The sequence below is a fragment of the Felis catus genome, chromosome D2 (genome assembly GCF_018350175.1).
Source record: "Felis catus isolate Fca126 chromosome D2, F.catus_Fca126_mat1.0, whole genome shotgun sequence".
Taxonomy (NCBI): domain Eukaryota; kingdom Metazoa; phylum Chordata; class Mammalia; order Carnivora; family Felidae; genus Felis; species Felis catus.
The window spans coordinates 32,394,657-32,421,736 of record NC_058378.1 but is presented as its reverse complement, the minus strand read 5'-3'; the positions used below and the strand labels follow the sequence as shown (position 1 = coordinate 32,421,736).

The following is a 27,080-nucleotide window of genomic DNA, read 5'->3' as shown; positions in this document are numbered from 1 at the left end:
CAGAAGGAGGGGATCAATTAAATGCCCGAAGGGGCACTAATAGCCAAAAGCGGCAGAGTGTGACAGCTCCGAGCAGGTGACACCAACACCTCTCCCTCCACCATAGGACCCGGGGGCCCAAGAAGGTGGGGGCGGGCTGAGCTCTGCCTGGGCAGGTAGAGCAACTCCCCCTTTGAAGCCCCGTCCCCATGATGCCCACCATCCTCCCCCAGCCCCTGCCCTTCCCAGGCTCACTTACCAAGTTCTGTCAGTGGGAGTCGGTCAGTCAAAAGGTATGGAGACAGAGAAGGAGCCGGAAAGGTACGGAGAGGAGGAAGGAACCAGAGAGAAAAGATGGTGAGATCCGAGGTCAGGGTGAGGGAGAGGGGCCGAGCGGACCCCAGGAGCACACGCTGCTCAAGAGGAATAGCCCCCTTCGTATCTGACGGGCCATAGCCTCTGGGAGTGCAGGGGGGTGGGGAGGTCTGTGCAGCCCCCTACCCAGAAGAGAGGGAGAGGGAAGCCGAGGAAGAGGTCCTAGGGTGCGAATAGTGAGGGGAGACTAGGGCTCCTCAGATCACCTGGTCCTCACCCAAAGGGAAGTGGGTGGGGGTAGCACGGGTGGGGTGGGGGTGGGGGGAGATGGGTCATGTCACTATGTCCTACTCCCAGGAGCCTGGACCAAACCCCTACAGAAAACGACCCCAAGCATTGTCAGGTTTTAATTTTCCTAACACGGAAAATACTAAGACGTGATAAATACGGATATGGAGAATTTTCACATAGTTCAAAAGTGTAGGGGCACCTGGGTGGCTTAGTCGGTTAAGTGTCTGACTCTTGATTTTGGCCCGGGTCACGATCTCGCGATTTGTGAGTTCGAGCCCCACCTTGGGCTCTGGCCTGCCTGGGATGCCCCTCTCCCCGCCTCAAAATAAATAAGCTTTTGGAAAAAAAAAAAAAAAAAAAGCGTAAAGGGCACACGTCGGTCTCCCTGTCCCCACTGGCCCAGCCACTGGAGAGCCTTCTCCAGAGGCAACCATCATATCCTGTCCATGGCTCTGTCACGCAAACACGAGGAGCACTACCGTATCTAGCCCCTCCCCCCACCCCGAGGCAAATAGCACGCGACTCGCACTGTTCTGGGTTAGGTTTTGTCACTGAAAACTATGCCTTGGAGATCATTCTGTAACTGTATAAATAGGCGCCGATATTACTAACACAGACACATTCAGAGTAACTACGGAATAACCCTCTGTGGTCACTGTGGAATGCTGGAAGCCCTTGAGGGCACAGACTGTGCCTTGGGCGGTGTAATCCCCCATCAGAGCAGGGACACAGTAGGTGCTCAAGAAGCCATTGGTTTCCAGCAGTTTTTCCTCACCCACTACTCTGTGCATCGTCTATCCCACGGGCCCTAGGGTAGAGCTGAAGGACCACTGGAACTTAGAACCCCCTCCGGAGGAAATGGGACTTCAGAGAGGTTGAGTGAGCCGCCCAAGGTTGCACAGGTTGTTGGATGCAGAGTGAGGACAAAAGCCCAGGCCCAGCTCCCAGGCCGAGGGAAGCGGGGTCAGGACGCCTCCCACCAGAAGCTCCGGCTCAGTCTGAGTTCCCAGAGCGAACAGGGATGGTAACGCTGAGCACCCCGGGCTAAAGTCTGAGCAGGTCTGAGATGAGGCGGAGCAGGAAGGCCTCCCGGAAAAGGGGAGTTTTGAACTGGCTTCAGGAACCCAGGGAAAATGAGCTCCAAGAGGAGGGATGCCAGGCGGAGCCAGCTCTGTCCTTAGCCCTGTATCAGCATCACCTGGAGGCTTTGTTAAGCCACAAGCCTGCGGCCCACCCGCCGGGAATACCTGATTTGGTAGTTTGGGGCCTGTGACGTGCGTGCGTTCCACTTGTAACAAGTTTCAGGTGCTGCCTGCCAGGCCGCTGCTGGTCTGAGACCACCCTTTGAGAGCCGCTGGCCTAAGCAAAGGCAGAGAAGCAGGAACGAAGGACTAGCGATGAGGCAGACGAGGCGAGCTGCTTTGCAAAGGGTGCCTGTAGGGAAGCTGGCAAGACTGTTGGGAGAGCAGGTTGGGGGACAGTCCCGCCGCAGGCACCGTCTGGAGGGCTCCGGCACTGCGTTCGTGCGCCACGGGAGCCACTCTAAGCTCTGAAGCAGATGAACGGTGGTTAAAACGAGGAAGGTGAACTTGGCAGTGGGCGCAGGTCACACTGGCGCCGCCCTCCTCACTTGGTTGCACATCCGAACTGCCAGGAGAGCTCTAAAACTCAGGCACACAGATGCCCACGGCCACCGTGTCAGAATCCTCGGGGTGGGGCCTAGGAAGCTGCATTTTTTTTCCCATGCTTCCTGGGGAGCCGCGCTGCACAGCCAAGGTTGGAGGAGACAACAGCAGGGGCAGGCCGGGGCTTGGTGGCGCTCATAGAGATCCACGGGGGCGAACTGGGGAGAGGCGGAGAGGCTCCATCTGACCAGCCATCAAGGTCAGCTGGGGATCTTTAAAATAGCCCCATGCCTAGGCCACACCCCGGACCAAGCAAATCAGACGTGGGTGGGCTGGGGGAGACCAGACCTCAGGACCTTGTAACGCTCTCCACCTTATCCATTCGAGTGTGCATCCAAGAGTGGGAAATACCGGGGCACAGCGGTGGTTCTGCGAGTGTGGTACAGGGACCGGTGGCTGAGCGTTACCTAAAACCTTGTCAGAAATGCACGTTTCGGGCCTCACCCAGATCCACCCATCGAAAACTCCAGGGGCGGGGCCCAGCACTGTGGAGCCAGCCCACCGGGTGTTCTGATGGGAGTTTGAGAACCGAGGGGTGGAGCGAGGCAGGGCGGAGCGATTCTGAGAACGGGGAAGAGAAGGGATCATGGAGCTGTGCTGAATGGGCTGCTGGAGAGAGAAAACCGAGCACATCCCTCACGGGGTGCGTGGGTGGGGGCTGGAGCGGCCACCGCCGTGCAAGGGCGGAGGACCAGCCTGCGGCACCGAGGAGGTGCCTGGTGAGGCGGGTGCTGAGCTCGGGGTGGATTCGGCCTGCATCCCTGGCGGGGCAGGAGCACCGGCCCCTCAGGCCAGGTTTCTGGGTCTCAACTAAAATCTCCTAGATTTGCCACCAGGGGCTGGAAGTTCACTCAGGCCTGCGGCCGCGGTGGTCAGGACCCCATACATGGCTGTCCCGAGAGCCCAGGGCAACCTCCCGGCTAAGTGCCATCAGATGCTCAGCCTGCCCCATTCGGAATCTGCCCAGAAGGCCACGTCCTGTTGGGACTCTTGGCTTATGACCGTCAGCCCCTCGGGGTGGGACACGCGTGTGATATTCACCCCGTTCACGAAAGCGGTGCACAACCCTTGTTAACGGCAGCCCTCCGGACAGACAGCTTCTGTTTATCAAACCCCAACTGGGTGCTTCTTGTGACCTAACCGGGCTCTTCCCGGACATCAGCGTCCGTCCACCCCTTTCATGGAGAAGGAAAGCGAGGTCGGGGCGGGCAACTTATTCAGGCCTCCGAGCTGTCAGGGAAGGATTTGAAGTTGGGTCTGTTCTGTCTTCGGCAGCCTGAGCTCTCAACCACCCGGCTCTGGAGAGCCCCCTCCCACTGCGGAAGTTGTTCCCCATGCAAGCAAAGAGCCGGCCCCGGGAGGACTTCGGTGGTCCTCCGGTTGGGGGGGGTGAGGCCCCGGGGGAAGTTCTCCTCTGCCAAGGTCAGGGGGCCCAGGCTGGTGGAGGGGTGCCAGCCTGCCCCCTCACTCGCTGCCAGGCCCAACGGAGGGCTGTTCACTGGGGCTGGGAGGGAGAGAGCGGGGCGGGGGAGCGGCAGGAGGCCCTCTTGGAGCTGTCGAGGGGCAATTTTGTTGGGAAGGGAGATAAAGAGGAACATCAAAAGGAGTCCCAGTGCGTGTGGAGAGGAGGCCGGTGGATTAAATTCTCTTCCAGCTGGGAGAGGCGATGAGAAGGCTGATAGCCAGCAGCCGCGGGTCCCAGAGCCGGAGCTGAGCCGCACGCTGCCCTCCCGCACCGGGCTGGGGTGCCAGCGGCTGCCTGCGGGGCTGCGACAGCTCCGCTTTATTTGTTTGGTGGAAGGGGGAAGGACACAGGAGATCACTCCTCGCTTCCTGCCGTCCCCCCCCCCCTTCCCGTGCAGCCAGCCCTGCTTTGCTTCCGGTGATGAAGGCTTGCCACCCCCCCCCCACCCCCCTGCCCCGCAGAGGGCAGCCGTCCTGGTCGGGCCCTCCTTATCAGCCGCTGCCAGAAGGGGATGCCCCCCCACCTCGGCTCCCCTTACACCTTGCCCCCCCCAACCTCCCGCCGCCGGAAGTGGGGGGTGGCCTTGCAAGCCTTGCCTCCTAGTGCCACCCCCCCCCCCCAGTCTCTTTGCAGCTCCCACAGCCAGGGGACCCACATTCAGTCCCAATGGTCACCGGACTCCATGGAGTGGACCAGCAGCGTTTACCCAACTAGTCATTGAGAGCTTAGTGTGCGACGGGCCCTCTTAGGGCAGCAGCTCACAGAACGCTCACAACTTTGGGAGGGCCCAGGGGGGTGTTTACATTCACAACAGCTGCACGCACAGGGCCCTTCCCTCCTCCAGGACTCAGACTCAGGTAGACCCCTGCCCTGGGCTTGCATGGGGGTGGCCTGGCTTCTCTCAGAGTCTGCGCCTGACTCCTGAACACGGCTTGCCTGGGTCATCACCTGCAGGTTCTAGACACTGGCATGTCCCTCGCAGACGACCCGGTCCCCAAAGAGAGGCAGGCCTGGCTCGGCCCCCAGACTCCTTTCCTGCACGTAAGGCCTGCAAGGTGCTCCGTCATGAATTTCCAAGTGGCCTGGAAAGGTCCCTGTGATCCCCTGGGCCTTCCACATAAGGCTTGCCCTTTGGCCACGCCCACAAGCACTATTCAGGTGAGCCTAGCCCTCCTGGCCAGTCCCCCCAGGACCACTTCGTTTCTCTCAGGACTCCCTGGGCTGATTGGCCTGACACCTAGATGTCTAGTACAGCCCAAAGATTTGGATTCCACCAGAAATGTCTATTTACCTGGAGCATAGAAATGAAGCCAGAGTGGCCGGTTCCAACTCTGGGGGGTAGGGACATTTAGCTCTGCTGTATCTGTTGGAGCCTGATCCCACTTCATCTGTGAAGCCGGGAGAAGAAGGCACACCCACAGGATTAAGGAGCGGCGTTGTCTCTTTGCCCTGTCTTATTTTGGTGGGTGACGTGAGTTCTGGTTTCTTGCCTAACACAGGAGGCTCTCCTAGAAGTAGCTTTCTGTGCTTTTTCCCCCCTTTGTACCCCAAACCCTACAGGTACTCACCTTACCCTGTGCACTACCCTCTACCCAGGTAGGGACCTTAATTCCTCTCTGCAGAAGAGGAAGGTCCAGGGTCACGCAGATGTATGATGGGCCAGGGGAGGCCAGCAAGGGCCAAGGTCTTTGTGTTGGGGGTGGGCAGTGTTGTGAAGTAAGACAGAGAAGAGCCAGGGAGCTCTGTGGGCTGGTGAGACACCCTCAGCCTGAGCTGGGAATGGGGCTGGGGCCCGGAGTGCCCAGATGTGCCCCGGGAGTTCGCGCCACCCTCGCAGAAGCCGTGTCCAGGACTCAGACCTGCCAGGGAAGAGCCCCGTGACCAGAAACTCCAGGGTGTGGAGCCCGAAGCTTTAGTGGCGGCTAAAAGCACAGCCTCTGGGGGCTGGATCTACTCCAGACAGAGGCGCCGCCCTTTCCAGCTGTGTGACTTGGCACAAAAGACCTCACCCTTCTGAGCCTCAATTTCCCAATCCACAAAATGGAAAGCATGAGGGCCACCTGATAGCACTCTTGTTGGGTGAGCTGCAAGATCCTGGTAAAGTGCCCGGGGCTGAGCGAGTGCTTAGTAAGTAAGGGTTGTTGTTTCTCATTCTGGGAGAGAGTGGGGGAGGGGAGGAGGTGGCCGTGGGGAAGGGCTGATTTCCAGACACTAGCCAGGAATGAGAGGGGCAGGCGGAGAAGGGCAAAGGCTTGGATGTGTGCAGGGGTGAGTGAGCCCCCTCCCGTCTGGTCAGGGGCTGTAGGTCTCCCTTCTCCCCTGTGCTCTGTTGGTCTAATCCATGCTATCGAGCGGCAGGAAATCAAAGTCCACCCAAGATGGATTCTTTATCACTCCTTTGTCCAGCCTTTCACTTAATTAACCCCAATCAGACATGCCAATGTGAGCCCTGGCAGGGCGGGCCTCTCAGCACCCCTTCCCGTCACTGCTCCTGACAGTCCCCTACACCTAGTGGGCGTACCACACTCCTCTGGCCCTGCCCGCTGCCCCAGGGCAGGCTGCCCATGTGAAGCTGGAGTCCAGGGGGCAATGGGAAGGAGCCCTGCGGGGGTCACTGCCTCCATCCCCTAAGTCTGCCTCGACCCCCAGGGACCTTCCACGTTTCAGAGTCCGGGAGGACTGACGCGGCACCTGCTTGTAAAGGACCACCCTCTGTCTCTTCACGGTCCCCCCACCCCACGCCCTGTCCGGGAGCAGGGCCCCAGCTAAGACCACGGCACACGCTCAGCCTTGCCTCTCTCCTGCATTCCAGGCTTGTCCAGCTCAGAGCCTCAGTTTCTCTGCCCTGGGAGCGGGCTGCCTCTCAGGCCCACGTCGGGCGAAGGACACTGCCCTAATGTCAGGTGCTCAGCCTACCCAGACCCTCCTTCCCCGGCTCCTCTGTGGATCGGGCCCTTGAGCAGTGTGGACAGGAACCGTTTTCTCTGGAGTGGCCATGGCTCACTGTGTGACTGCGGCAAGCCCTTTGTTGTCCCTGGGCCTCAGTTTCCAGATCTGCAAGCCGGGATGGTTCTCCTAAGGCCGTTAATTCCTGTTGTGCTTCCTCAGATTGCTTTCCGCTCCCCCCCCCCCCCCCCCCCCCCCCGCCTCCTCTCCCCCTGCCGCTTAAGGCCGCTCTCCACTTCCTCCTCTGCTGTTGCCTTCTCTGCCCCTCCTCCCTCTTCCTTCCCCTTTTTTTCTCATTTGCTCTCCTCCCTTCCCTTCTAGCCCTCTTCTCCTTGCTCTCCACCCCCCCCCCCACCTTTCTCTTTTCCATTTCTCCTTTTTTCCCTCCTCCTCCTTCACCCATCCTGTTTCCCCCTCCCTCCTCCCCTCCTCCTCTCCCTCCTCCTCTCCCCAGGTTATCTGCTAAATTCCACACACGCCTGCACAGACGGGATCAATCCAAGGCTGCCTTGCCTTCAGCTTATCTCTGCTCCAAATGATTGATTTTCCCTCTTTAAGAGTAATTTGCTGGTGAATTCCATGTATTGCAAAAACCCCTGTGAAATCTAATTCAATCCGATCGGCAGCTGGCACTTTGGGGAAAGAATACTAGAGAGCTGTCAATTTCATCGCGTGGACGTGCGGATTATTTTGCTCACAGACGAGGGCACGAGGCCTCCCCTCCCTCCCTCAGGAGGGATCTTGTCGCTGGCCCCGCAGCGACACTTCTGGGAAGTGAATTATAATGTGCATTGGGTACTTGCATTAAGGTAAATGAGGGACAGGTGCTTTCAAATTGTCTCCCGAATTTGCAACCCACCGCCCTAGTGCACTGTGGGAATCTCACACCTCCAAAGCCCAGCTATACCTGACCACCTGTCTCTCTCCGGCCTTCCAGGCTTGTCTGGCTCCGAGCCTCAGTTTCTCAACCTTGGGGGTGGGCCACCTCTCCGGCCTGCCCCTAGGCAATCAGCTGTCCTGGCTTGCCTGGGACTGTGAGGGCTCCCAGGACGCAGGACTCAAAGTGCTAAAACCCAGGCACTCGCAAGCCCGAGTGGGCACGGGAGGGCCGGTGCCCAACTCCACGAGGCATGTCTGAGAGCACGGCAGGATAAGCTGTCCCCACTGTCAGGTGGGGAGGTCATGCAGTTGGTGTGGAAAACAAGGCTCTGAGCATCTGACACTCCAGCCCCTGTGTCCTCCAGGCGCTCCCCGAAGGCTGAACCACTTCAGAGGCCCCACTGTCTATGCAGCTCACACACAGGAGCTGGTCCTCTGCCAGGGAGGATGGCTGCACAGCTGACCAAGGGCTCTTGCCCAGCCCTGGTGACCTTTGCTCTGGGAGGGTCCCATCTTGGAGGTGCCCCCTATGTCCAACAGATACAGCAGAGCTAAATGTCCCTACCCCCAGAGTTGGAACCGGCCACTCTGGCTTCATTTCGATGCTCCAGGTAAATAGACATTTCTGGTGGAATCCAAATCTTTGGGCTGTACTAGACGTCTAGGTGTCAGGCCAATCAGCCCAGGGAGTCCTGAGAGAAATGAAGTGGTCCTGGGGGGACTGGCCAGGAGGGCTAGGCTCACCTGAATAGTGCTTGTGGGCGTGGCCAAAGGGCAAGCCTTATGTGGAAGGCCCAGGGGATCACAGGGACCTTTCCAGGCCACTTGGAAATTCATATGCACAGAACAGGGGGCCACGTAGGATTCATGAGGCCCAGGCTCTGAGCTCTTCATTCAGGATGACATGTCCCATCCCCAACCCCCCGCCAGATCCCAAAGATCCTCTAGGCCATGCGCCCCTCCTCCGAGGGACCCTGTTTGAAAGACTCCTGCCTCAAGTGGAAAGCTCCACAGCACCTTCCTTCTGCTCCTGCCTGCCGCCCAGGCATGCCTCCCAGCAAGGGTGGCCACACCGTTCCCCTCAAGGTCTACAACTCCGATCAGAATCTGCCAACTTTGACCTCACCCCTATACCTGGCTTCAACTCCTTCCCTCCCTCATTCCGCCGGCAGACCCTGCATGGGAGTTTTGGCTGGGACCGGGGCAGGGGGCTGAAGCGGGGTATGAGTGTTCTCAGATGTGCAGGAAGGAGAGCCCAAAATGCAGGAAAAAAAGGAGTGTGCATCCCAGTCTGCCCCAAGCCCAGAAGTGTCCCTCTGGGGACTCTAGGGGCAGGGCCACTCCGGGAGGAGGATGAGCCTGGCTGGCTGGCTGCGGGGGCATCCAGCCCCCAAGGGGCCTCGGGACAAGGAGCGGGGAGGGGGTCTGTGCGGAGCTGGGAGCTGGGCTTTGCACTCAGCAGCTGCCTGGCGCTGTCTATTTACCATGCTAAAACTATTTCCCTGTTCCCACAGAGAGAAAAATGTGTGGCAAGGCAAAGAAATCTAAATGCCTTATGGAAATGGGGAGGGCACGCTGCCTGCCGCTAATCACACCATTTTGTATTCCTCTGCCTCTCCAACTGCAAGTCCACCTCCCCAGGCCTGGGGGCGGGGGGGGGGGGCTGAACGGGTGGGGGAAGGGGAGGGGAGCCCCTGGAGCAGACCAGCTCTGTGACCTCAGGCAAACTGCCCTTTCTGGGCTGCCTTTCAAAATAAGGGATCCCATCGCCTCAGGAGGCCCCGAGGGACAGAGCCCAAGACTCTATGGAGGCCACGCACCTGCTGTGGGGGATCTGGGAGCCAAAAGGGGGACAGTGATTTCATCTCCCATCCTAGCCCCCCTGCCAGGGAGGTCTGCCCAGCTTTGCATCCCCTTCCCGGGAACAACAACATCACAAATGCCCTCAGGGATGGGTCCTGGGCTGGGACAGGGTGCTGGGCTTCAGGCACAAGGGGGATCATGAATGGTGACAGCGCTATGTGTCACTCAGCAGTCACTGGGCAGCCCAGAAGTCTGACCCTGGCACAGCTGGCCAGGCCTGCGAAGAGTCCCTTCTATTTGACACATTCCACACTCGGGTCAGGCACAAAACAACTACACTGCATGGACAAAGGAACGGATGCAAGAATCAATGGGATATGCGTGTGTTTATCCGTGAATGTGTGAGTGGGAGGAAAAAAATCGGAAGACAGAGACAGGAGGAAGGCTGGGAAGGGGGCGGGGCAAGAGACGATAATAGATTCAATGGTAGGTGGAGGGTGATCATATGAGGAACTAAGCCGAGGTAAAGAGACCACGAAGGCCTGGCCACTGTCCAGGAGGCTGGCGGACGATGGTGGTAGCTCCCATTGTCTTTCCTCCTCCTAGCTCTCCCTTCTGGGTCTCTGCCACTCTTGCCCCGGGTATTCCAAACCCTAGCGGCATTCCAACCCCTGCCTCTCCCACAGACCCCGTATCCAGTCCCTGCTTGCCTTGCAGTCTCCCGTCATCCTCTGTTGCTCTCTTCACTCTCCTGGTGTCCAGATTAATCGACCTAAAACACAGCTCTGAGGATACCACTCATGCTCAAGAACCATCGATGGCTCCCGCGTGCCTGCTGAATAGGTTCAAACTCATCTCGGCATTCAAGGCCCTCTAGTCTCCCTTTTTGGCTTTACAGGGGGTGCGCGTTACAGACGGGCTGAATCAAATGACGGTGGAGAGAAGGATGGCGTGGAGTCTAAAAGCTCACCAGTGGTGCTATTTATGCGGCTACCTTTCACTTCATCTTTTTCCGGGAGGGGGTAGAGGTGGGGGGGAGAGGTTGTCAATAATTTATAATTTTTTATAATTAACGTGCAGTGACATTGACATTTTGGGGTATTGAGTTTTATGAATTAAAAAAAATTTTTTTTTAATTTTTTTTTTCAACGTTTATTTTATTTTTGGGACCGAGAGAGACAGAGCATGAACGGGGGAGGGGCAGAGAGAGAGGGAGACACAGAATCGGAAACAGGCTCCAGGCTCTGAGCCATCAGCCCAGAGCCTGACGCGGGGCTCGAACTCACGGACCGCGAGATCGTGACCTGGCTGAAGTCGGACGCTTAACCGACTGCGCCACCCAGGCGCCCCAAATTTAAAAATTTTTTAATGTTTTTTTTTTTTTTTGAGACAGAGCGTGAGTGGGGGAGGGGCAGAGAGAGACAGAGGCAGAATCCGAAACAGGCTCCAGGCTCTGAGCTGTCAGCACAGAGCCCAATGCGGGGCTCACACCCACAAACTGCGAGATCGTGACCTGAGCCGAAGTCGGACGCCTAACCGGCTGAGCCACCCAGGCGCCCCTTCAGTTTTATGAATTTTAACACATGTATAGATTCATGCTACCCCATCACAACCAGGGTACAGAACGGTGCCGCCGGCCCGCCCCCCAAACTCCCCTGCGCTTACCTTTTCAGTCAACCCCTCTCCTACACCCAAGCCCTGGCAACCACTGCTGGGTTCTCTATCTTTTTGAGAACGTAAAAGAATCATGTAGGATGTAGCCTTTGAGACTGGCTGCTTTCATTTCCTATACTGCCTTTGAAATCACCGATTCTCACTTTCCCGCAGAGGTCTGCTTATTTAAGCACAGCTCCGTCCCTAGAGGACTGAGTTGACCTCTCACCAGGCGCTGAGCGGGAGGGGGCCGTCCGGCATCCTTCTAAGGGGTGAGCCATCCAGTGTGCCAGGGGAGGGCCCTGAAGGCAGGGGAGAAGAGGGTCAAGTGGATTAAAAAAGAAAAAAAAGAAGCCCCGCTTGGCCTGCTCTGTAAACGTTGGCGGATTTGGACATTCCCTAATGAGGGCAATTAAGAGTCATTAAGCTGAAAACAGAAAAGTAAACACAGATCCATATGCTAATTGGCAAACACTGCTGCTTGTTAGGGCTGGCTGCCTCCTCCCTCTCCTGAGCCCTACCCCTCTTCCTGCTGATAGCACCTGCCCACCGCCTCCCCACCCCGTCCGTGCTCCGGTCCTGCAATGCTCCCTCTTGGTCCTCCTCCCTCGGGGTCACTCCTTCTCAGTCACCTTCGCTGGCTCGTCCCTATCTCCCCTCATGTGAACACTGGGGCGCCCCAGCTCTCCTCTCCTTATACTCACACCCCTTGCCTCCGTGAGCCCAGCTTAGATCTGTGACTCTAAATATGGTCCAGATGCTGGCAATGCTCACATTTCCATCTCCATTCTGGGTCCACATCGTGGACTCCGGAGAGCCAGGTGCTAGGTTTTTGGGATCTCGGTGAGCACCCGCGGTCAGGCTTGAGGTAGGCATGGTAGGGGGATTTACGCCATAGAGACCGCTGAGTGCTACAGATGACGGGGCCCCCACCCTAGAGCCGCTTGTTGGACATTTATCAGCACCCCCTTCTGCCTTCTCGATGTCTCCAAATGGCTGTCTAACAAGCACGTCAAACATAATGTGTCGAAAGCTAACTTACGGACTCCGCCTTCCCCTCATTAAACCTACTACCTCACTGTCTCAGGCAGGAAGGACCCCGTGTTTCTAACTGCTCAGGTCAAAGGTCAACACACACACACACACACACACACACACACACACACACACACACACACCAGCAAATCCTAACTCTCTCTTCAAAACGGCCCGGGAGCTGACCACTCCTCCCCCCACCCCACAGTACCTCCAGTTATTGTCCTTCCCTCCCAGTGACGGCCCTGCCCTGAGCATCCTTTGAAATAATTTTTTTTGATTGAGATAAAATTCGCCATTTGAACATCGTAAAGTGTACAATTCAGTGGTTTTCAGTACATCCACAGTGTTGTGCAACCATTGCTCCATCCTGTTCTAAAACATGTCCATCTAAAAGGAAACCTCGCACCCATGCGCAATCACGCCGCATTCCCCACCCCCACCCCCACCCCCAGTCCCTGCAGCCACGGATCTGCGCTCCTGTCTCTATGGATTTGCCTGTTCCGGACATTTCGTACAAATGGAATCAGACACCCTGTGGCCCTTTGTGACTGGCTTCTTCGCCCAGCATAAGGTTTTCTAGGTTCATCCGTGTGGTGGCACGCATCGATGCTTCGTTACCGTCGTGGCTGAGTGATATCCCGTGGGGAGCCACCACATTCTGTCTATGCGCTCGGGGGTGGATGGCCACCTGGGTCGTTTGCATGGACTGTCCTTCTGACATTTCAGTCCGTAAGTGCCTCGCTCCCTGCTCACTGCCCTCAGGTGGCTTCCTGCCCCCTTCCTGTGCAAGCAGAGCCCTGACAGCAAAGCTGTCTATCTGACCTTCCCGGCCAGGCCGGGCAGCGGCCTCCTGGCCCCTCCTCCACCCGTGGGCGGGCGTCCTCCTGCCTAGAGCCACATGCCTGCTGTGCCCTGTGCCTGGAATGCTCTTTCTCCGAGTATTCCTATCCTGTGGCTCACCCTCTCATCACTGAGGTCTCTCCTAAATGTCACCTCCCTCCGTCAGGCCTCCGTCCCCCCGGGACTCCTTTAAACCCCTCTCACCCTGCTTTGTCTTCCTCCATGGCTCTCATTGTCATGTGCTGCCCGAGGGCTGGACTTTGGCTGTTGTGTTCACTTGCGAACAGTGCCTAGAACAGCATCTGACATGCAGCAGGTGCTCAACAAGTACTTGTTCCCACCCACCTCCCTGCTCATTGCAAGGGTGCTTCTAGGGCATCTCTTACTCTTTCCTGCCCCAGGCCTCTGGGTGCTGGCCACCCTGCCCTCCAGCGGCTGCCATAGTGTATCTTTTGCGCGGCTCCGGACTTAGCAGAAGGTCTCCTCGGAAGCCAGTTTTGCCCATGTGTGAGAAGCAGAGATACCTGCCCTTGGGCTCGGGGCACATGTCAGGACCAAGCAGAGAAACAGCTGCACCTTTGAACCTGGGATAGAAACGTATGACAACCTTGATGTTGGGAATTTCTTCCCACACCCAATTCCTTGGAGGGCGAGAAGGGAGTGAGCGTCTACCCTGCGCCTTCCTGGGTAGAGTGACAACAGAGCCACGAAATTCCTCCTGTCCGCCCCCGGCCACCCCTGCACCACTTCCCCCTTTCGGGGGACAGACTCAGCAGGAGCAAAGCAGAGCTGGCTGCCAGCTCCATGCCCGGCTTGGTGGCCCACCCTCACCACTGTTGCCCAGTCTCCAATCCATCAGCACAGTGACGGGGTGAGACACGCAGGGACCCCTCCCTGCTGGGTTGTGCTTACCCCTACTCTTCGAGACAGGGGGATAAATAAACAAGACAAACCATCTACGGCTGTCAGGGGTGTGGCGGGGGTGGCAGATGGGGCAGGTGGGGAAGTGTGGGAGCAAGAAAACAGGTGCCCACGGGAAAAGGGGCGCCGGAGTGGGCATGAAGCGGCCGGGAGGTAATGGAGAGGAAGAGAACGCAGGATGAAGCGCGCTAGCTCTGCTTCCGATCCCCATGGGGATGTTGAGGAAGACCAGACTCTGCATTTAGGGAGCGTGACTCCAAAGACAAAATGACTCCCCACAAGGTCCCGTCGTGAGCGGGGGGGGGGGGGGGCGTGGGGGAGGGGACAGCTGCCAGGGCAGTGGGTGAAAGGGGTACAGTCCCCCACATCCAAGATGAAAGTCTACCTCTAGCCGTTGGAGGGGACTTGGCCGGCCGGGGAGCAGGCACTGGGGAGGGGAGAGGTGAGGAAAGAGGCTGCCTGCTTCACACCCCACCAGGGCTCCTGGGCCTGGTGTAAATAGCACGCTAATTAGATTTACGGATGAGACTAAATTAGGAGGTGTCAGAATCACACCGAGGACACCCTCTGGTCCTCAGGGAGGCCGGAGCTTAGCATGCTGGGAGGAATCACACCACGGGATGCAGCCATGCACAGAAAAATCCTAATAATCACCATCGTCATAATAAGAGCCTCAGTGAAGGCAACTGGGGAGAAATTAATAGGAAAAAGAACAGATGGGGCTGCCCTGCTCCCCCTGGCTTCACTTCCAGAATGGCTTTGCTTTGAAGTCCACAGATATTTTCCTGGAGAATTTAAATCTTGGGAGAAGAACCCTGGAAAAGGGAGCTGAAGCCGCGACCCAGCAGAATTTGCAAACAGTCCCTTGCCCGCTGCCAGGCACACAAAGGTGCAGAGCGAGGCTCGCCCAGGCACCACGGATTCCAGGTACCGGCTGTGTGGACATTGCTTCGGGTGGATGCTTCACTCTGCTCTGCAACCAAATCACCGGAGGACCTTTTAGAAATAGGAGCAGCCAGGATGGGCACTGTGGCCTGGGGACTGGAGACTGGGGGAAGGGCAGTGCTGGCCTTTATTTATGTATGTACCTCATCTTGGTTGCTCCCTGGACCAGAGCCCTCCTTCCCTCCTTCCTTTTAGCTTTGCTCCGCTGATGAAATCATAAGCTGGGTGAGAGGTCCAGAATGTTGGAGGCATTCTATCTACATCCTTCACGCCACCCAGGGGATTCGGTGGGAGGTGGGTGATTTCCAGCCAGATCCCCCTTATCTCCTTAGTCGAGGGGAAAAAAGGGTCTGGATCCCTGGATAATCATACATCCACAGAAAGTATAAAAACTTACATCTGCTTCCATGGATGCTGGCAGCCTGCCCCTCCCTCTCTTCCCCACCTCTTCACTGCTTCTAGAGTTTGGTTTCTCATTGAAATTGCTTTGGAAAATAGGGAACCGGAGGTCCACGCTCTGGGTCACATCAGCAGGGAGGGAGAGTTTAGGGCAAGGGAATGTCTATTTCCTGTGTTTCTACTGCAAAGGAGATCCTGGTAGATAGATATACGGGGCCAGTTGAACAGTGGCCTGGACCATCCGCAGCTGGAAAATGGACCCTCAGCTGAACGTGTGACACAGATCCTCCCTGTTCCTACCTCATCCAAGGGGATGTGTGGCTCAGGACCCCTGCTCCGAGAACTAGCAGAATGTTAGCCTTATGGCAGAAGCCCATGGAGGGAGCTGGGCTAAAAGGTGTTAGTTCGTGAGCAGGGATTAAGGAGGGTTTTTTCATCTTGTTTTTTTTTTCGTTTTTGTGCCAAGGACCCCTCTGACAGTCTGGTGAAGCCCAGGGATCCCCTTCCTAGAATAACATTTTTAATTGCAAAAAAAATAAGATACAGTCAACTTGTTATTTTGAAACACAGTCACCAGGCATTTTAAAAGGGTGTTAAAGAAGAATTATGTAGTTCTTAATGCTGTACACAGTAAGATTTGGCACGGGGTTGACATACGCTGTCATTTTAAAGTAGCGATGACTGCAAGTGATAGATTGAGATCCCTATGGCACCTGAAATGTGGTATGCAAATGTCTGAGGTTTCTTTTGGGGTTAAAGCCCTAGCTACGACTGATACCACGGTTGTTTGTTTCTTTTAAAAATCTTTTTTTTAAGTTTATTTATTCATTTTTGAGAGAGAGAGAGAGAGAGGGAGAGAACAAGTGGGGAAGGGACGGAGAGAAGGAGAGACGGAATCCCAAGAAGGCTCCGTGCCATCAGCGCAGAGCCCCGTGTGAGGCTCGAACTCATGAACCATGAGATCGTGACCTGAGCTGAAACCAAGAGTCAGACGCTCAAACGACTGCTCCATCCAGGCACCTCTTGTTTCTATTTTCATAATTAAAGGGAGTGCTAAAGGTCGCTTATAGGTTAGTGAAAACAAAGATACAGGGTTTTCTCCATCCAGGGTCCTGGATGCCCTAGGGAGTCAGTGGACCCCCACTTTTGGGCTAGGAACCTCTGGGCTGAAAGGAGTCCTGGCAGAGCCCCCCCCCTCCCCGCCGGAGCCCACCGCCACAACCTTGCAGGGTTGGGTGGGGAGAGGGGCCAGAGAAACTGCATGCTGGTCAGACTGACGAATAAGAACACATGTGAAAACAAATTTAAATAAATACAAGGTTGCGGGCTGGGCTCCCTGACAAGGCTGGAACACGTGTGGAATGGAAAATGAGGGTGATGGATAAAAATAAAGGCCAAGATTAGCAGAACAAGAGCAATCTCCCTTGCTCACTGCCCCCCCCCACCCCCCGCCTCCATTCCATCCCTACAAGTAAACCTAGTATTCCAGAATACGGCTTTTTCCCCTGTCATTTGTTTCCTTTTATTTATTTATTTGGTGATGTTTTCTCCTTGGGGAGGTGGGTAATTCTCTCGGTTTTTTTTTCCCTATGCCCCTCAAACAAATGAATCGTGTCATCTCCTGCCTGAAATAGGAATTAGCTCCTGCCAGATGTGTCCCCGTTCACCTCTGCAGAGCAGATGCTCCCCCCCCTTGCCTTACCTGCCCCCTTGCCCTCCCCCCAGCCATGCTGGAGGTAGAGCACACACCTGCTTGGGTGGGACCAAACCTTTGAGAACAGGGGGGCTCCCCAGTGCCTGCAAGAATCACAGGATAGAGAGTTCGAGGCCAAGCTCTGTGCCCGCTGGCTGTGTGACCTTGGGGAAGCCCCTTAACCTCCCTGAGCCTCGATTCCCTCCTCTCTGAGGACACACAACAATATGCCCGTCTCTCTCACGGTTGGGATAATAAAAAATAGTTAAGATTCGGGGCGCCTGGATGGCGCAGTCGGTTAAGCGTCCGACTTCAGCCAGGTCACGATCTCGCGGTCCGTGAGTTCGAGCCCCGCGTCAGGCTCTGGGCTGATGGCTCGGAGCCTGGAGCCTGTTTCCGATTCTGTGTCTCCCTCTCTCTCTGCCCCTCCCCCGTTCATGCTCTGTCTCTCTCTGTCCCAAAAATAAAATAAACGTTGAAAAAAAAATTAAAAAAAAAATAGCTAAGATTTAAAGAGGGCTTTTTATGGGCCAGGCACGGTTTCAAACACACCGATTAACTCATCGAATCCACACAACAGCTTTGTGAGGCAGGTACTGCTGTTGTCTCCATTTTGCAGGGAGGATAAGTTAAGTCCCCTCCGGTTCCACAGATCAAAGGTAGCAGAGCCGGATTTGAACCCCGGCGGTCTGGCTTCACAGTCCTTACTGTTCACCATTCCAGCTGCCTCTCCCTCCCTCACTAGAGAAAGGTCGCTCCAGGTAATACCAAATAAACAAGCACACGGGCAGGCTGGGAGAGGGTGGTGGGGCCGAGCCCCAAAGCAGGGAGCAGGGCAGCTGCAGCAACAGGGAAGGGAGGACGGGGGCAGGGGTGAAGTGGGAAGCTCAGGTGGCACCCTCCCCTTCCCGCCACGGTCCTCTTGGACCTAAAGGTTAGAGAGTCTTAATTGAGGCTGACCGGCCCAACCCATGGTTTTCCAGAGGACACTGAGGCAGAGTGGGCCCCACACCTTGCCTGGAATCACTGTGAGTGAGGAGCAGAATGGGGGCGGGGCTTGGCTTTCCGGGGGGGTTTTCTCTACCACCTTCCCTGGGCAGTTGGGGTAGGTCTGGTAGCAGAACGCCACGGCCAGGGTTCTGAATCCTGGGATTTTAACCCCGGGAGCCTCCGTCACAAAGACGAAAGGTGGCCACTCACGCTGTCCTCCTGGGCAGAGTTCTGAAGGTGGTTTCTGAGGGACGTCTCAGGTTTCCTAATAAGGGGGTTGGGGTTCTCTGGCTTCTCGCCACCCTAAGAGGAAAACAGCCCGACTGCAAGAGAACCTCCAGTTAGATGCTGGAAAGAAAGCACACGTTGGGCGGAACAGGTGGCTGAGGGGGAGGGGCTTCCGTGCCACGTTGCCACATTGCCCTGCTTCTACCCTTGGCCCCTGAGAGCCCATCTGCAACACAGCAATCAGAGTGCTCCTTAAGAAAGGTGACTCGATGGGGCGCCTGGGTGGCGCAGTCGGTTAAGCGTCCGACTTCACCCAGGTCACGATCTCGCGGTCCAGGAGTTCGAGCCCCGCGTCAGGCTCTGGGCTGATGGCTCGGAGCCTGGAGCCTGTTTCCGATTCTGTGTCTCCCTCTCTCTCTGCCCCTCCCCCGTTCATGCTCTGTCTCTCTCTGTCCCAAAAATAAATAAACGTTGAAAAAAAAAATTAAAAAAAAAAAAAAAAAAAAGAAACGTGGTCTTAAGAAAGGTGACTCGGAGCGTGTCAACCCCCCGGCTCCCCACTGGGCTCCCAGTAACAGAAAAGCCTTCCCCAGGCATTTTGGCTTTTGCCCGATGCTTCGATGCTTCGTCCTTGCCTCCTCTCTAGTGCCCCCTGACCAGTCTCATTCCTGCTCCTTGAAAATGCCCAGCCGTTTCCCTTTCCGAGGGCCTCTGCCCTTGCAGCCGAACACCTGCTGTCGGAACGTTCTCCCTCTGCAGCTCCGTGTGGCTGCCTCCTCTACGCCTCTTAACCTCCGTTCTAAACAGCACCTCTCTGGAAGGCCTTCTGGAGCCATGGAGCCAAAGATAGCCCCCTCCTGTGCCCCATCACTTGCCCTGTTGATTGATTTCTTGACATTCATTTTCACCTACAACGATGTTGGTGCCTATTCCTCTAGCTGCCCCGCTGGGATGAAATGTAAGCTCTTGGAGGGCGGGGACCACCGCATCTTTAGCACTAACTCCCCAATGGTGGGCACATAGTAGGTGCACGATACTGTGTGTTGAGTGAATGAATACATAATCGTTCATCTATGTAGATTTCAGCCTAGGCCCTCAGAAAGGCCAGGAGGCCAGCAAATTAATGAAGTCTGAAGGCCATTCTGAGATGATTCCAATTCCTGCAAACAGCCAGAACCAGGCAATAGAGGCCTCTCTGGGGGACTTTGGTGTCCCTTTCCCCACTCCAACCCCACCCCTCTGCAAAAATGTCTTAAGGACAGCAGGAAATATGTTCTGAGAAGCTGGGGTCAGAAACGAGACAGAAATGAAGACAACCAAAGGCTCCCAACTCCTGAGAAGAAAGGTACAGGGCAGGTGAGAGGTACTACCAGTTTTCGGCGATCCAGAAATCTGCTGGGAGGGGTCGTGCCCGATGCCGAACGGTATTTACAAACAAAGCCCTTTGCTGGAATCTGTAAAGCAGCCAGAGGCACGGATGATCTCCTACACTCACTGCCACCGCACAGGCAGGACGCAGAACGCAGAGGATCTGATTGCTTCTAAGGAGAAGAGTGGAATTTAGGACAACGGAACAGAAAATCCCAACCATCCTAATAACCTCACCCCATGCAGATGGGAAAACGTGGCCGGCTGGCTCAGCGGTGGGCAGGACGGGGTGGGCAGGGCTGCAGGCTTGATCGGGAGAGGAAAACCCGACCAAACTGGAGAAAACACAAAAGAACATGTTGCGGCCAAGGGGGTGGGTGGGGATACGGTAGGAATCCCGGTGGGTGAGTGTGTTGCTAATTTCCTGTGGGTTTCCAGAACACCGAGGAAGACACAGGAGAACGCCCAGTAGCCAGGAGCAGGGGAATGAGGCTGCCACAACCTTTAATTTGAAACTCAGAGATTGCGCTCCACACCAAGGCTGACTCCTGGGGCCTTTGCCTTGAGAGTTTGTTTTTTTTTTTTTTTTTTTTTTTGTGATTTGCATTACAACCATCTATTTGCATCTCAACTGTCATGCTGTGCAAACCGGTTGTTAGTGGTTTCAGCCCACCCTATCCCTTCCCTCTCTGGCTTCCGTGAGTTTCCTATAGCTGGGCAAAAGAGAAGAAATTACTCAGCGGGACTTGACAATGGGGACGGAGTCCTTGGGAGACAGAAAGGGCTTCTTTCAAGCACCTTTGTGGTCTTGAATATTCCTGCAGAGCCTGAGATTCAGCAAGAAACTGGGCAAAATCTCCCATGTGGAGGGGATGGCGGCATTATCTAGTCTTTGTGAGTTAGATTAACATCCTTACTAGGAACGGCTGCCACAAAGTGCTAACTGACGGGATAAACTGCTTCCTCCTTCCCTTTCTGTTTTCCATCGGCACCCTCTACTGCCCCACTGTGGAACTTTGAGGTCACCTTCTCACAGAAACTCAGCGGGAATTGGGCTTTTAGCACAGGGGCACTGACGGATGATCTAGTTTGGATAAAGCCCGGAGCCACCTCATTGCTACTTTTATCATTTAATCATGCTTTAATTGAACCAGTTCGTATTTCTGCAGTGCCTCCCAGGTGCCAGGTAGAGTGTGAGGCACTGGGTTACATCGGGGAACATCATTCAGTCTAATCGGGGAGATAGATACTATTGAGATCATCACATTAGTAACTATAAACCCACAACGATGGTGAGTGCGAGGGAGAATCACGTGGCTCTTTAGACCCCGACAAAGGGATTTCACCTCTCCACGTGCTCCTTTCCCTCCTCCATCCAAGCCGGCTCGAGGAACACATTTTTCTGCCACCCTAGCAAATCCAGTCACCTTCACCCCAGACACAAATCCCAACAGATGCATTCTCCCCCCGCAAAAGAGAACTGGAAGAAAGGACATGTTTAAAAAAATCTCTTTTTATAAAAGATGCCTGATTTCTCTTTGAGGTTCCCTGACCTCCCCCAGATTCTGGAAACTTGGCCAGTGCTCAAGTGCCGGTGGCCGCTGCCTTCTGTTCCCTCTTGGCAATGTGGCTAAACGCTCCACCCTGGGAACCTGGGGCCCGACCCTCAGCACCCAAGACTGCGTCTTGGGAGCATTTACCCCATCCAGATCTGGATCCTTCCAGAATTCTGGAGAGTGGAGGAGAGATGGGAGGTACAAAAGAGCAGGGCAATTTAGAAAGCAATTTATTCTCCCCTCTTATTTAGGAATCGGTCCAGGACCATGTCTGGGATGGTTTGGGTGTAGCTCTCCTGGGGGAGGCTGGACGGTGACCCAGAAGACCGTAGGGTGGGGAGTCTGGGCTTCTGGGCCGCCCTTCTTTATCAGTGGTTCTCTGCACCTCACCGTGCCCTGGAGACATGGGGCCAGCCCTTTACTGTCACACACTGGTCAATTCCCTGGGGCAGCGGTGAAATGGTCTCTGGTAGTGTTGGGCACCCTGTCCACAGCGGGCATGCTGTTGCCCGTGCCTGGGAGGGGGGTGGCCACTAGAGGCAGGCTGGACCCAGACACCCCTCAGCACTCCTGCAGATGCTTCGGACAGGGCTGCCAGCAAAGCAGGATTGAGCTAAACCCCAGGGGTCCGGGTGACCTTGAAATCCCCCAACCAGTCATGGTGAAAGGGCCTTGGGGTTTCTGGCCCTGCTGGTGGCAGTGCTCCCTGGACCCATCTGGTTAACATCTGGGTGTGTGGCAGGTACTGGGCTAAGTCCTATAGACTAATGGTCTGATCTCCTATCTCTGAGCCTTGTTGGCATTCTCTGTGGCAGATGCAAACGTAGGGTCGCTTGTCCACGTTCCCAGCCTTCTGGCAGTGAGGTGGGGCCCGTCCCTAGAACTGGGCAGAAGTCCCAGGACAAAGCCTAGAAGAGCTGGTGCTTCCTCCTCTAGCTGCCCCCTCCCTCCTGCAGTGACCGACGTGACCGCAGAGCGTGCACCTGAGCGACGACGCGGAGCGGGGTCCCCCTGCCCACCTGTGCCAGACGAGTAGTAATAAATCTCTGAGGAAAAAACAACCCTCTGTTTCAGGGTTAATTTGTTACTGCAATAGAAACATACATTTTCACACAGATGAGCAAAGTCACACTCAGAAAGGGTCAACGACTCACCCAAAGTCGCAGAGCTAGCAAATGGCAAGGCTGGACTTCAACATAGGCCCCGTCTGTCTCCAGAGCTTGGGCCATGAACCACTACACAAGCTGCCTCCTCTCTGGGTTGCCTCCAAAATTAAACCCCAGTTCTTTGGCTTGGCATTCAAGGCCCTAAAAGCCTGTGTCCTGGCCCACCTTCCCACCAGCGGACTCCACAAACCTTTGTACAGGTTCCTTCCTCTGGGCCTCTCCGTGGGCCACTGCCCACCCCACCAGCCCTCCTGGCTGCCTTTTACCATCTGATTTGTGTCCCAAGGTTCAGCCCTGGGCCCCCTTTCACCATAGAGCCTTTGCTGGTCCTCTGGCCCCTTCTTCCCCCTTCCTCAGTTGAGCTCTGGAGCCCTCACTGCTTGTTGTCACTGGCCCGCACCCTGGTACCAAGTGTCTCTGTTCTCTGGGACATCAGTGATAGCCTGAAACCAGAGATGGGACTTTTCCTGAGGCTCTCACTCACACAGCGGTGTCTAAAGGGGGTGCTGCACTCCAGGGGGATAAAAGATGACCCCCTGGGGTGTGAGAAAATGTTGGAACTTCTTTTTATACCTATCTAGCTCCACCTTTTAAACTTTTGACATTTTTGCGTATATTTTCGAAACTACATACTGCCCTTGTATAAGCACGCTTGGCCCTTTAGGACAGTGACCGTGGGCTACACTCCCTCAAGGGGCCAAATATACAGCTCCTTGTAAACAGGAGGTGCTCAGTACATACTTTAGTTATCCCAGACAGCTAGGTATGGGATGATTTAGCAAGAGACGGAAAGATGTGCTGTGTGTGCATGCCCGCGTGCACACTGGGACTGACCTCTTCACGGTCACGTCCTTGGCGGGGTGGGCGGAGCGGGGCGGGGACAGGGGCGAGCTGGTGCCGGGGGAAGGGGGCTGGGGGGTTAGGGCAGGAGGGGGAGGACCCTGTCCGATTGAGAGAAGCTGACAGGAGAGCGGTGGATCGTGGGGGGGGGGGTGGGCCCTGGGCAGGTGTGCTGGTTTGTGAAGCAGCCAGAGTGGAGAGGGGCAGGAGGAGCGAGCAGGAAGCCAGGCCTGGAGCAAGGCCAGTGCGGGAGCCCCAAGAAGGGAGGAGTAATTGCAGAGAAGCCCCTCAGGCTGGAAAACCTAATGGAATTCCTGAGCAGAATGGGCCAGGGAACAGCGGTCATAAATATAAGTGCTATTAACGATTGTGGCTGCTGACGGGCAGGGGAGACCTGGTGCCGGAGAGGGGCAGGGAGGAGGCAGGCCGAGAGCGTCCCCATCAGCTCGGAAGCCCGTCCCATCCCGGCCTGGAGGGGCACGGGCCCCATCCCCAAGTCTCCCTCCTCCTGTCCTTCTCAAGCTCTCCCTCATTCACAGCCCATGTCCCTTCCTCTCGAGACTGGCCTCAGCCAGGCAGGCCCTGCAAGGACACACAATGGGTGTGTCCCATTTCTAGCTTCCTGGACCTCTGGTCTCCTGCGGCCTGGGATCCCCCTGAAAACATTCCAGCTCCTCGCATGGAAAAGCAGGAGTCCTCACTACACCAAAAGCAGAAAACAAACTTTTTTCCAGGAACAGGTTTTATACAAGAGCCTCCCACTTTTAAAATTTCTAGTTTTCAGTGTATGCTTTATAAGGCACGTACTAGATTAGTAAGATGGGCATATATTTCTTAATTTTTTTTAACATTTATTCATTTTTTTTTTAAATTTTTTCTTAACGTTTATTTATTTTTGAGACAGAGAGAGACAGAGCATGAACAGGGGAGGGGCAGAGAGAGAGGGAGACACAGAATCGGAAACAGGCTCCAGGCTCTGAGCGGTCAGCACAGAGCCTGACGCGGGGCTCGAACTCACGGACCGCGAGATCATGACCTGAGCCGAAGTCGGACGCTCAACCGACTGAGCCACCCAGGCGCCCCAACGTTTATTCATTTTTGAGAGAGAGAGAGTGAACAGGGGAGGAGCGGAGAGAGGGGGAGACAGAATCCGAAGCAGGCTCCTGGCTCTGAGCTGTCAGCACAGAGCCCGACGTGGGGCTCGAACTCACAAACCGCGAGATCATGACCTGAGCTGAAGTCAGACGCTTAACCGACTGAGCCACCCAGGTGCCCCGACAGGCATATATTTCTAAATACATTACTAAATAAATGACTACATGAAGAACTACACGTTGGAAGTGTGTGCTCAAATAGCTTTTGCAGAGGTGGGGGCGGGGGTCAAAGCTTAGAGACTGCTGAGTTTTGCAGGGGAGGAGGTAGCAACGCTTGTTTCTATTTTTTTTAGCTGGGGACTTGGAAGCCTAGAAATACCTGGCATCTTTCTCAGGGTTGCAAAGCCCAGAAAGGGCGGGGGGGGGGGGGGTCTGGAGAGACCACGCATTCCCGGGACTCACCTCGTCCTTGTCCACCACCTGGATGAAGAGAGGCAGAGCAAAGCCGACCTGGGCTAGCTCAGTGATGGCCACGCTGTATTCAGAGCTGTTGAACTCTGGGGCATTGTCATTGATGTCGATAACCAAGATGTTGAAGGTTGTGGTGACTGTGGCATCGGACGGGGTGCGGTCATCATTCAGCTCTGTGCCCTGCAGGTAGAGGACCAGCATCCCAGAGATGAAGGTGTCCATAGTCACGCTGTCATCATTTACGAAGGCTTTCCCAATGCTATCTCCTGTGCTTTATGTGAATTATCCCATCCCCTCACCACAACCCCAGGAGGAAGTTTCTGTCATAGGCATCCCCATTTAACTGTTGAGGAAACCGAGGCTCAGAGAGGTTGAGTAACTTGCATAAGGACAACAGTCAGAGTAGGTAGCAAACTGAGGCAGGAGGATTCCAGAACCAAGGGGACGAGGGGGCATGGTGATGACAACACAGATTTGGGGGCTCACTGAGGGGCAAAGGGAGACTCTTTATTCAATGACAGAACCGAGGCTAAGCATTTTTGTGTCAGCAGGTAATCAAGACTTAATCTGGCATCGGCTATGGCCCAAACACTGAGCTGGGTGCCATGAGGGTCTGGGTCGGGCTCAGGAAAGATGGGCTCAAATCCCTGGGTGCCTAGTCTCTGGGGCAGAGGCCCCCGGCTCCCAAATACCCATTTCCAGTTTTCTGGACCCGAATCTTTGTGTGGGAGGCCCAGGACTAAGTACCTTTCGCCAGTTCCCCAGGAGATTTGGAGTCACATCCAAAGTTGGGAACTCACCCTCACATTTTATATAAAGATGGAAAAACTGAGCTCAGGGTCCCCTGGGGCCAGGGTACAGCTCTCTCCACCCCGAAATGTGTGCCTCCACAGGAAGCAGAGAGGAGGGGAGGCGGAGAGGGGCTCACGGCTTGGCTGGCAGCTTGACGCAGGGTGGGGGGAAAGGCGGTGTTAGCCTACCTCCCCTCACCGGCCCACATGTCCACACTGGGTGGAGACAGAGAAGCCGGCTGGCCAGGGAGGGCTAATCAACCGGCCCCTCCCAAGGTCAAGGAGAGCAATCGAGGGCCAGGCTGGGCTGCCTTATTCTCCTCAGGATGGAAGGGCCTCCTTCCCCAAGCCCCTCTCCTCGGTCCTGTGCCCTCCCCTGCCTCAACCCATGGGTAGGGCTGGGGAGGACCCCTGTGGCCCAGGTAGGGTCCATACCCTAAATGGGGTTCCCAGGGAATGGCTCTGCAAAGCACAGGTTTTAATTATAACGGGCCCTGGGTGGCAGGGGGCTACAGGCGCCTGGGGGTTGTGGCTCCACTACACCTCCAGGGGAAGGACTTTAGCAGTTTCCACCTCTCCCCACTGTGCTGCTGCTTCCTAACCAGGGAAGAGCCCCAGGGAAGCTAGAAGCGGGACACATCCCAGACATGGGGTAAACGTAAGAATCTGAGGCAGCTACGATGGAGAACTTGGCATCATGAGTACCAGAACGTGGCCCCATGGATGAGCACCTACTGTGTGTCCCCTCATTCCTCAAGTGGGGATAAAAGTCCCAATCCTATGTGACTTTTGGCAATGGCTGTGAGGTGCCCAGCAAGGCCCCCGATGTGGCCTGTGCTTGGTTAGTGTTGTCCGTTCCTGACAGCGGCCCTGGGCACGCCGGGTGGGAGGCCAGGGGCGCTGCCCTCCTGGAGTTTCACCGGGGGCACTGCTGGAGGCTGGCACCGCAGTGTGGGCACCCCTCCACACGGGCTGCAGGTCCCCGCCCCCAGGCCCTCACCTTCACGGTCAGGATGAAGCCATGGCTGTACAGGGGGTTCTCCCGGTCCAGTAGGCCGTTCAAGGTCAGCGCTCCACTGATGTAGTCCAGGGCGAAGATGCTGTTGGTATTCCCTGCAAGGAGAGAGTAACATTCCAGGTATGCCTGGGGCCCAGGGCAGGTGGACGGGGGCTTCAGGGAGGGCTCCTCTTTGCGCATTAGGGACAAACCAGTAACTTAACGCGGACGCTGGCTCAGGGAGTAATGGGAAGGGTTCTGGAGGACGGGGCCCAGGCACAGCCAGCAGTGACCCGCAGAGTGACGACTTTCAGCTCTTCAGTCTTCTCCCGTCTCTCCGACTGAGTCAAGGGGGAAGCCTTGGTTTGGTGCTAGTATGCCTTTGGCATCTCTCTTAACACTCGCTCATTCTCCTTTTTTCACCGAGAGAGCAGGCTTCTGGCTGGGAGCCTTCCAAAGGGAGCAGCACGCAGCCAGGACTCAGCAACCGCGAGGGTCTGAATGCTTGCTCCCCCCCCCCCCCAACCCCCGCAGAATGCAGGCGGGGATGTCCAAAGCCCTAACACGCCGGTATTAGTGGGTGGACCTTTGGGAGGTGCGTGGGTCGTGAAGTGGAACCTTCCTGAGTGGAACTGGTCTCTGATAAAAGCGAGCCCAAGCGATCCCACGTTCCTTCCACGGTGTGAAGACAGAGGGAGGAAGGCGCCCTTCTGCCAACCGGGAAGAG

At 56.0% G+C, this 27,080-nt stretch overlaps 1 protein-coding gene across 10 annotated transcripts in view; it reads right to left on the bottom strand.

The window, feature by feature from the left end:
- CDH23 (cadherin related 23) overlaps nucleotides 1-27,080 on the bottom strand; it is a 417,627-nt gene that overhangs the window by 160,784 nt on the left and 229,763 nt on the right. For 8 of the 10 annotated variants that reach the window (XM_023240529.2, XM_023240536.2, XM_023240532.2 and 5 more), the window contains 3 exons: nucleotides 26,357-26,469; nucleotides 24,557-24,745; nucleotides 239-244 (listed from right to left, as the gene is read on the bottom strand). In XM_023240529.2, coding sequence (XP_023096297.2) covers nucleotides 239-244; nucleotides 24,557-24,745; nucleotides 26,357-26,469 — 308 coding nt within the window. Of the gene's footprint in view, nucleotides 1-238; nucleotides 245-1,832; nucleotides 2,764-24,556; nucleotides 24,746-26,356; nucleotides 26,470-27,080 lie in introns of those variants that run through there. The other 2 variants (XM_023240531.2, XM_045040119.1) reach the window with 2 other exon arrangements.